The 10,925-nt window shown below is 41.8% G+C and overlaps 2 protein-coding genes across 3 annotated transcripts in view; one reads left to right on the top strand and one right to left on the bottom strand.

The window, feature by feature from the left end:
* Positions 1 to 428: 428 nt before the first annotated feature.
* Positions 429 to 4,788, bottom strand: PIGM (phosphatidylinositol glycan anchor biosynthesis class M). Its single transcript, XM_045371043.3, has one exon. The coding sequence runs from the start codon at positions 4,555 to 4,557 to the stop codon at positions 3,286 to 3,288; it is 1,272 nt and encodes a 423-aa protein (XP_045226978.2). The 5' UTR covers positions 4,558 to 4,788; the 3' UTR covers positions 429 to 3,285.
* A 41-nt stretch (positions 4,789 to 4,829) lies between these two features.
* The window catches only part of KCNJ9 (potassium inwardly rectifying channel subfamily J member 9), a 63,035-nt gene continuing 56,939 nt past the window's right edge, over positions 4,830 to 10,925 (top strand). For both annotated transcript variants that reach the window (XM_065543773.2, XM_074039572.1), the window contains exon 1: positions 4,830 to 4,920. The gene's annotated coding sequence lies outside the window, so the exon portion shown is untranslated. The remainder of the gene's footprint in view (positions 4,921 to 10,925) is intronic.

The following is a 10,925-nucleotide window of genomic DNA, read 5'->3' as shown; positions in this document are numbered from 1 at the left end:
AAAAAGAATTACGTAGGAAATAAGTAAAAGTCTTATAAAATTTGAAGGTGTTATTAAAGGACTAAAAAGGAAATAAAAGGATTGTGATAAGAAGCAAAAAAAAAAAAAAAAAAAGACTTTAGATAACCAGAAAACAAATTAAAAAATTAAAATCCCCCAAGAAACCAAATTAACCCAATTTTTTAGTTAACTTACTAACTAAACATTTTGCAGCATACAAACTGCAAAATATCCTTTGAATCCCTTTAAGAAACACCTGCCTTTCTTTGGTATTTCTTGCAGGAAAGTATCTAAAGTTTGAAGTTCCCTCCAAAGATCCCAGCAGAAATGTTTCTAACTTCTAAGAATGTCCTAAGAGAATGAGTTAAAACAACAAAATGTTGAAAGTCTTATTTAGAATATTAAAAACGGGAAGCAATCTGCAGGTCTAACAGTGGAAGAATGATGTATTTATAATGTGAATATACATGTGATGTCCAACAATTTCAATTCTAAGTATAAAGAGTAAGCCACAATAAAGAATGTTAAAAAATAATAATTAGTAAGTAAATATAATTATCAAACAAAGTCACAAATACAAAAAAAGGGACAATTATATTAGAATGATGAAATTCGATTTCTGTTTCCTGCCTCCTCCCGTGCTGGCTCTATAATTTTTTTTTAATTCTTACAGTAGAATAGGAAAAAAAGGTAAGAATGCTATGGCTGGAAGGCCACTAGTAAACAAGCCCATATAAACGGTCCTCAAGACAAGACCCAATATAGGTATGAGACTAAATGTTATAAGGAAGGTCACTGTCCTCAGCAACTGACTCTGCTATTTTTACCCCAAACAGGAGCCCATACAAAACCACCCCATTCTTACCCTCTTTCTAATGAAAGTTCCCAAAAGGTATCCATCCAAGAAGTGCTGCCAATAATAACATTGCTAATTGTGACCAGCCTATAGACATCTTATTTGCAAAGGCTTTTAAGCCTGAACTGACGTGAAATATAATACTGTGGAACTCTTTTTGTCTTATTTGTGAGTGTTTTTGACTGCAAAAGAACAGTTTATCAAATTACTTATCTTTTAAAAAACACAATCACAAAATCACATTCATATACTGCTACCATAGTGTTAGGGACTCCCAAGCCTAGACAGGCTGTTTAATTAAAAAAAAAAAAAAAAGTAAGGATGCTTGTTTAAACAACTCAGAAAGCATTTTCCCCCCAGAAATATTATAGTGATAAGGGAAACGATCTGCCCATCTAAGCCTCATTTCCACAATCTCCCTCTAAATTTCCTGGTCTAGAAAACCCATGGCTCTTTGGGATGCTTCATATGCTTTTCAGGAGTTTCCCTCACAGGTCTGCATTTCTATCATGGAATTTTTGATTTTTTTTTTAAGCTAGGAAATGTCTTACTAACAAGTTGTTTTATCACCTAAAATCTACCATTATCCATTTTTACAGCAAAGATAACACTTGATTGACTTAAATTCTAGAAGAAAAAAAATCTTGCTTTAGCAATCAAAAACTTAAAAACAAAGGGGTAAGAGGATACTGAAATGTACTAATAGTTTGTGTGTTTAAGGACCTCAAACATTAAAGGCAAGATGATAGTTTTAAAAATGTAATACCTCAAGTCTAAACATGAATGGATTTAAATTTAATCCTTTTTGTATGAAACCAAATGCCAGTCTAATACCACTGGGACTAACTGCTAAAAAAACCTAAGTAATAAAACAAATACATGAAGCATGATTACAATTTAAATTCTTTGGATTATCTTTCCCCCTCCCCTCGCCAGATGGAGTCTCGCTCTGTCGCCCAGGCTGGAATGCAGTGGCACCATCTCGGCTCACTGCAAGCTCTGCCTCCGGGTTCACACCATTCTCCTGCCTCAGCCTCCTGAGGAGCAGCTGCGACTACAGGCACCTGCCACCAGGCCTGGCTAATTTTCTGTATTTTTAGTAGAGACGGGGTTTCACCGTGTTAGCCAGGATGGTCTCAATCTCCTGACCTTGTGATCTGCCCGCCTCAGCCTCCCAAAGTCTTTGGATTATCTTCTAAGCCCCCACATTTAATATAGAAGTTAAAAACTCTTTGAAACAATACTAAGCACCCTAGTATTATTTAATACTTTTACATCTAAAAAGTTGTCCTTTCCTTTTTTTTTTTTTTTTTGAGACAGGGTCTTGCTCTGGGCTCAAGCAATTCTCCCACCTCAGCCTCCCACGCAGCTGTGACTACAGGGGTGCATCACCACGCCTGGCTAAGTTTTTTTATTTTTTGTGGAGACTAGGTCTCACCATCTTGCCCCGGGTGGGTCTAGAACTCCTGGACTCAAGCGACCCTCCCAACTCAGCTTCCCAAAATGCTGGGATTACAGGCAAGGGCCACCATACCCAGCCTAAGAATATTTTTTGGATTTTCACAGCTGTCAGGAAAGCTTTAGAAAGAAAAGATAGGGGTTAAAAGTTGAGACACAGCTTAAGACAGAAGCATTGTAAAACAGGAACAAATACTGGCTTAAACCTGATGTCTCTAACTATATTCCTCTATTTTAAGAATCTTAGTATCTGATAGTTTCATAAGCCTTTCATTTTCCAATATGTAAACTTTTAAGGGAGAAGACCACCCCTCATATTGTCTTATGCCCAATTTCTGCCTCCAAAGAAAGAAAAAGTAAAAACTAAAAGGCAGAAATGAAATCCACAAGCAGACAGCCTGGCGCCACACCCTGGGCCTGGTACTTAAAGATCGACCCCTGACCTAATCCGTTCTGTTATCTATAGATTACAGACATTGTATAGAAAAGCACTGTGAAAATCCCTATCCCGTTTTGTTCCTAATTACCGGTGCACGCAGCCCCCAGTCACATACCCCCTGCTTGCTCAATCGATCACGACCCTCTCACACGGACCTCCTTAGAGTTGTGAGCCCTTAAAAGGGACAAGAATTGCTCACTCTGGGAGCTCGGCTCTTGAGACAGGGGTCTTGCCCATGCCCCCGGCCGAATAAACCCCTTCCTTCTTTAACTTGGTGTCTGAGGAGTTCTGTCTGCGGCTTGTCCTCCTACACTTTATTCCCACCATGTCCCAAATAAACGAGTCCTAGGATTTCCTAGAAGGTGGACCTCAATTATTGTGTCCCTTTTATATACAAGACAAACATTCTGTTGGAACACGGAAACTTTCACTAGAATCCTTAGAATGTTCAGAAAAAATGTCCCAAAGCTCTCTTCTGGTCCATACAAGACAATCAGAATGTAACACAGTAGCAGAAGGTGTGGAACATACACTAGTCATATTTGATTCTCTCTGTCAGGGGTTCTTCTTTGTAATGGGAAATAATTTGAATCAGGATGGAAGAGTTGATAAGAAGGAAGAACAAACCAGCTAACCAGATAAACAGAAAGGTGTTCTTTCCTTGAAACTCAAGAACATAGGCAGGAGCCAGCCATAGGGCCTGCCCTATAAACCATAACATTAGGAGAACTACAGCTCTTTTCCAAGTCATTCTTACTAGTGGCATCACAAGAGGCAGTAAGCAGAGGTACCAAAGAAAGTACTGGGAGGTGCAGACTTTGTTAAAAGTCACAAAAATGGATGTATGAAGAAAACAACAAAAGACGAGGTCTCTGTAATAGGCGAAAGACACAGCTGAAAGCAAGATGAACTGTGGCAGGAATGCAGCAATTCCCAGGGAAAAACTCCACTTGCTCTCTGCAGTCAAATACAGCATGTAGAAGTATGGAGAAAAGTTGTGACGGATATCCCGCCTAGTCAGGTGATAAAAATAGGTGTGCTCCAAAAATTCCCAGCCGTACTCATAGTAAAAACCAAAGGTCAGGGCAAAAAACGTGAGTCCAGCAACCGCTACGAACAGCAGCACAGCCCGATCACACAGCCTCTTCAGGAGCTCGTACAAATGAGCCTGGAAAGTATACCGGGATTGACGGAGGCTTTTGTCATTGTCGCGATCTGGAAGCAGGTGGAGAGTTATGGGAAGGATATAAGTCACCGGATATATCTTCATATGCACCGCGAAACCATAGAACACAGCTGCACACGCGACGACTCTTTTCCTTATCAAGTACAGGACCATCAGGACCAGGGAGGCGACAATCGAGTCCGCATTACCTCGACTGGATACTGCCATAGGCAGGGGGTTAAGAAGCCAAAAGACACAGTAGCCACAAGCCTGGCGGCGCCCCAGCCCCTTCAGCAGCAGCAGGCGGTATAAGAGGAAAGCGGTGAGGAGGTCGCAGCTGATGAAGAGAAACTTTCCAAAGAGCTCGCTGAGGTAGATGTTGGGAGTGAGGAGCCAACCCAGCAGCGGGGTGTAACGGTACGTGGCTCTCAGGTAAGGCGAGCGCCCCTCCGTGACAAAGCGCGCGGCATCGGTGAAGACCTGGTAGTCAATGTCCGTATACCTCACGTGCAGGGTCCGGTCCTGGAAGACCCCATAGAAAACCAGGGCGACTCTGGCTAGAAAGGCCACACCAAACACGCCGGCGGGGGCTAGCTTCAAGTTAAGGAGCCATTCACCCCAGTGCTTGGTCGAGCCCATGATCTGACTGTGCGACAGCTGCTCAGCCCCAGCTCCAAACTGCCTTCGTACCTCTAACCTTCCCTTCGGTTCCTCGCAGCAGGTGGCCGCCGCATCTCCCACCCGCTAGGCCGCCAACCGAAACAACTGCGGACTACCACTTCCGGCATGAAGCCCCGCCCCCGTACTGCTACCTGTCTCCAGCCCCGCGCGGGATTCTCAGCCGCAGGAGCCAAACACTTGCCTTCCTCTGGATAGGCGGTCTCGCTTCCGCATCTTCTTCCGGCGGAGGCGGGATTTCCGGTCCCTGGGCGGAGAGACGTCCGCTTGCCGGGAAATCCGGCACTGGATTGAGGATTTTATGGAGCGGAGTGAGATTTCTTCGTAAGTGACAACCCCCAGCCCCACCGCCCTTATCCCGCGCCCCGTTTCCAGTCCTCAGAGGAAAACCCTCCGACGCGTAGCGAGCTGCGGGCTGCGCGCTACATCCCTCAGTCCTGGGATGGAGACCCGAGAGTGAAAAATGTAGGAGTGAAAGGAAGATAAGCCTTCTCATGCTTTACTCCACGAGCTCGCCGGTATTCACCGGGGATTTGTGGGGCCCCGGACAGGACAGGATGAGTTGAAGGGCTGAGTGTGTATGTCCCATGCAATATTGGAGGCATACTTATATTTTAAAATTGTTAGTTGGTAATCAGAGATTTAGATTTAAGTGGGCAGTTTGTATTTTATCCGGCAACCCTAAGTGAAGGTGATGGGAAAGAAGACAGGAAAGCGTCACAAAATTCCTAAACTTGTCAGCCCCTTATGCCTCAGTACCTTTGTGTTTGGTATTTCTTCTGTCAAAGTTGCCATCCCCTCCCCAATCACTCTGGCAAACACCTACTCAACCCTTCAGGCCTCAGTGCAAGTGTTAGCTCCCAGCTCCCACTCACTTCCTCATCACTCAGAATGAATGACTTCGATGCCAGTCCCCTCCCCTGTCCGAGGATTGGTGGACTGGGGCGGACGGGATCTAAGCTCCAGAAAATCACTCACACGGAAGACCCTGCCATGCTACTGAAAGTTCTCACAGTGCTCCAGAACTCCCTGGTCATTCCTTTGTTACAGCATTTGTCACACAGCTTTGTAATAACTGTTTTTGTTTGTTTTGCTCTCCTAGTTTTCCATCAGGACACTTTGAATTCCTCGATATCAGAGATTATCTTGTTCTTTTCTCTACCTCAACATCTAATAGAGTACTAGTAGCCATTCAGTAAAGTTGAATTGATTTTAGAGGTTCCTCCTACCAGAATATTTATAGAGTGGCATCTTTGGATTGCTCCCAACTCCCAGTTATTTTCCCTTTTAAATATCCTTTATGTATGTCAAGGTCCGCAGCTCCCGCCACCCCACTCCAACCCAGCTTCCATGAATTTTTCACCAAGGACTGTAACCCATTAGCTCTTCCCTTTTTGCGATTACTTAGTGTACTTACATAGTCCACGTTGTAGAATTTGATACTTTATTTTAGATTGTATTCATAGCCCTCACAAGAGATTGTGGGGTTCTTGGGGGTAGAAATTATATCTTATCCTTAATTTTTTCAATTATTTGTAATTTATTGTAGTCTTAGGCACATGGTAAATGTTTGGTAAATACTGACTAGTTGGATTTTACAGAATAAGCCTGCTTCCTAGGGGAAGTCTTCTAGACTAGAATAAGAAAAGGAGGTGACTTCATCCAGTCTGAACATGCAGCTCCCAGGACTACCTGCTGCTCATCCATCCTACATTTCACATTTATCCTTTGGAGATGAACTGTGTTAATCTTATATATTCCATATTCATCTTGCGATATCTCTATGTCCTTTTATATGCCTTGGCATAATTACATGCCTTAGATTAATAATTCTAACCATTTTTTTGCAGTATATTAGCCATATATATAGTGACAGCACATCACCACTCATACAATGATGATGATGATTTATAAATAGCTGGATTTGTTGAGGACTCATTTGCAATGTACCAGGCATTATGCTAAATACTTTTTATGTAAGGTAGATAGTCCCACTTTTACAAATGAAGAAAACCAAGGCTTATGGAGATTAAGTAATTTTCCTAAGTCACATAGCTAACTAGTGGCACAGCTAGAACTCAAAACCCAGTCTGTCTGACCTAGAATATCTTAATCATTATGTGGCTGACTTGCCAATAAAATGTTGATCACAAATTCTAATTTTCCTGTGTTTTCTCTTATTGATCTCTTATCTGGATATTCTGGATATTCTCTCTCACTGTGACTCTTTCCACCTCTGATTTATTCTTTTCTTCTGCAAATAATGGATAAGTGAGGCTTAGTTCCCTAAGATAGAAAATATGGGAGGTAGGTATCTGAGGATTAACTAAGTAAGGGTTCTTGTGGCTGGATTGGTTTCAGTAGTATGGCAGAAAGGTCTCAGTCAATCTGTCCCTACATGGCTGTCCTAGTAGAGAGATGGGAGGCACCAAATTTAGGCAGATAAGAAAACAACTAATAATAATAATAATAATAATAAACTAAGCATGTCACTGAAGCCAAAGGATTGAGATGTAGATAGTTGTGGGAATAAAGAAGAGACTGGAGTCTGTAAAACAAATTGGACAGAGAGGTCCAACTTTAGTTACTATTTGTGGGTGGAAGAGATACATCACAGGGTCTGAGGACCCCATATTGAACTTTTTTCATTGGGTTTAGGGATTGTATCTTCTCACCTCTTTCTGAAAGAGTTACATTTTTTCAAATGCTCAACTGTTCATTACCTCTTGGACTGTTACTTACAATCCTTCTTAATTCCCCCTTTCACTATCTGCTCCTAGATTTCTATCCTTTTAGAGCCAGTGACTAAGGAAAGCACAAACAAGGATCACTCAACTTTAGTTTCCCTAGCAGGAACCTTGTCCTTGTTCACTAGGCTGTATAGACTCTCATTACCCTTCCATATCCTCTATTCATCTTTTTTGCCCTATTCTGTGTTCCAGGAGGTTAGGCTGTATGGGTAGCATCACTCAATCTCCCTTGTTCTCTGGCTTCCCATTAGAATAGACCAGTGGAAGGCACTAGCAGATCTTTGACAGTGTCTGGAGTTCCTCACCTAAAGCCATGGCTCCCATTGAAGCTATAGCTCTTTCCTTTGGGTAAAGTCTCATGGTTCCAGTAACTAACTGTCCTTTTAGGTTTAAGGCTGGTAAAGGCTTCCTGCTTTGCGAGTGCCTGGGTACATCACCATATCTTGTTGATTTGTTAAACTTGCCCATACCTTTGCAAATAATTTCTTCATTAAAACATGTCCACTAACCCTTTGAGTGTACCATCTGTTTCCTGCTAGAACCTTGACTACTTTAATCACTTTCTTTTTCACTAGATTTTGTTCATATGTCTTGCTTTGTCATTTCTTTGGAATATATTTCTAATTCTTTCCATGCCCAGCATCCTGCACCTTAGTTCAGACCTTCAACAACTCAAATAATACATAGCGAACACCTATACTATACTATACTATACTATACTATACTATACTATACTATACTAGGATCTGTGGCAATCGTCTTTCCCTCAAGTTTTAAAAATCTCTTAACTGATTTAATGTCTTATATCTCAGTTCTACTGCCAGACTGATATTAATTAATAGTACTTCCCTTAGATTCTTTCCTCTGTCAGCCATCTTCAGTGGTTCCTGATGCCTAAAGAAAAAAAATAATGAACCTTTAGCCTGACATTCAGTCCCCCCACTTTCTGACTTTACCTTACCTTTCCATCCTATTCGCCTGTAAAACCTCTGTTTTAGGTTTACTGTTCCCAAAATATGCCTTGTGCTTTCTTCTCATGATACTTTGTTCATGCTGTACTTCCTACAAAGAGACCTGTTTCTCTTTACTTACTTAAACGCTATTTGGTTTTTAAATGTTGAACCCAAGCCTCAACTCCTCTGTAAGCTCTTCCTAGATCTTAACAGGTGAAACAGTCTCTCCCTTCTCAAAACAGTGATGTTTATTGTCTGTTCTATTTTTAACAGTAATTATGTCATGCTCGCTATCTAACTCTTTTATAGTAATTAACAAGATATACAAGCTCCACTGCATACCTTAGACTAGTTCTTTCTCTCTTCTCTTTCTTTCCCTCCTGCTCATTTATCAAATGTCATACATGTCAGGCACTATATGAGGTGCTGGGCTGTACTCATGACCAAACACTTGACATGAATCCCATTCACATAACACTTGAAGTTTAGTAAGCTACACAGACATTAGTCAAATAAATTGACAAGTAATATACAAATGCAGCTGTGGTAAGTGCTCTAGCTTTTAAGGGGATTTATTTGATCTCAGATGGGCATAGTGTAAGAGTTAAGAAGGTTGGCCAGGGGCAGTGGCTCATGCCTGCAATTCCAGCACTTTGGGAGGCCGAGGTGGGTGAATCACCTGAGGTCAGGAGCTAGAGACCAGCCTTACCAATATGGTGAAACCCTGTCTCTACTAAAATTACAAAAATTAGCCATGCATGTTGGCATGTGCCTGGAGTCCCAGCTACTCAGGAGGCTGAGGCAGGAGAGTCGCTTGAACCCGAGGGCGGAGGTTGCAGTAAGCTGAGATTGCGCCACTGCACTCTCTCCAGGCTGGGCGACAGAGCAAGACTCCATCTCAAAAAAAAAAAAAAAAAGAGAGAGAGAGTTGGAAGCAGTGGGGAGAGTTCCACAGAAGGAATAGCAGGTGGAAAGCACCATGATTGTACATCCCTTGATTCATGCATCATGTCTTGTATTTCTTGTTAGCTGAATGATACCTTCCACATAATAGGGACTCAGCATTTGCTGATTTTTCTTGAATCTTAATGTATTCTAACCAAACCTGTTAGATTGATACCTTCCCTTGCCTAGTTCCTGTTCCTGAAATATTTCCCACAGAGATCTCACTCTTTTTGGAACATTCTGCTATTGTTATATCTGGCATTAGTACATGGTACCTGCTATATTGCCTTTCATTATATTTGTTATATGCTACTTGTTTTATTTCTGTTTCCTTACAAGTTTGTAGGTTTCTTCAACCTTTTAGCCCTTTTAGGAACTATACATGTCCTATATCTTAAATATCTCATATGTCTTAGGATTCATTCCTAGTATTTCCTAAATGTTGTGCTTAAGTATTTATTGATCATGATAAGAGACCCAATTTTCTCCTTCCTCCTCTCTCTCTCCTTCCACTTCTGGGGAATAAGAGTCAGTGACTGTAGGGTCTTTTGCCTCTCATCAGAGAAAATTCAGGGCTGGATGTTAACAACCAGATCTTTCTCAGGCTACTGACAGACAAGGATAGAAGAGAAATCCATTTCTTTGAGATTTGGGGGAAGAAATGCCTGGTGATTAAAGGAATAAGCTTACAAAGAACCTTGAGGATATATAAGGAAAACTGGCAACAAGACTACATGGTAGCATAGAAGGGAAATTGGGCTTGTGATCACTGGCCAAAAGGGACAATGCCCAAGATCCAAAGCAACTTGACTTTTATGGATTAAGTTGAGCCAATTTTCATACGCTTGGCTCTTAATGTTTTTTCAGTATTGTCCCATGAAAACCAAATGTGAAAGGAACTCGCTAAAGCATGAGAGAAAAATTAAACAGAAGGGGCTTGGCCATGAAATCAGAAGTTCTTCCAGCACAGCCTAATTCAATCCTCCATGCTCATGGGTAGGCCTATGAGTTCAGACCTTGACAGTGTTGGTTTAGATTTCTAAAAGAAGCTAGAGTGACAACCAAAGAGTCATCCATTTTATTTAGTAGCTTATTCTTAACAGACAAAAACAAAACAAATCTTACACACCTTTTTTTCCTAGATAAATTTGACCTGGTTTAGTCTTTAGTGCAATGAATAGAAGAACCATGCCTAAATACTTCTGCGTCAGTAGAGTTGGCCATTACTGAGCCGGGAGGCCCATGCTAACTTTCCAGCAAAGGTAGTGTGTTACTGTACAAGTGAACTAGGTTAGCTAGCAAGAGTAAAGGACCAGGGCAGCAGCCGTGGGGAGGGCACAGTGTCCGGACTTGTAGCAATAGTATAACTGGCTTCCTTTATCTGCTCAGACCTTATAGGGAAACTCCTGGATGATTTTATTAGGCTGACAGGGGTTGGGGGAATAGTGGAGTGAAGCACATTGCAGAGGTTTTGGAAGCTTCTCATGGGAACTTCACCATCCCTTAGAGCAGCTGGTAACCCTACTCGTTTTCATTCAGAAGCATCAAAACCAAAGCATCACCCTCCATGCCCAAATTCCAGGATTGGAACTCTTCTGGAATCCATGGCTTTCTCTTTGGGCTGCTTGCAGCTACACAAAAGGCTGGGCCTCGACCTTGGGAGATCTTGGGCCCAACAGCT

The sequence above is a fragment of the Macaca fascicularis genome, chromosome 1 (genome assembly GCF_037993035.2).
Source record: "Macaca fascicularis isolate 582-1 chromosome 1, T2T-MFA8v1.1".
Classification (NCBI taxonomy): Eukaryota; Metazoa; Chordata; class Mammalia; order Primates; family Cercopithecidae; genus Macaca; species Macaca fascicularis.
This window is presented reverse-complemented; position numbering and strand designations above follow the sequence as displayed.

Coding starts and splice junctions, on each gene's coding strand:
- PIGM (XM_045371043.3), bottom strand. CDS start 4,557: ATGGGCTCGACCAAGCACTGGGGTGAATGGCTCCTTAACTTGAAGCTA.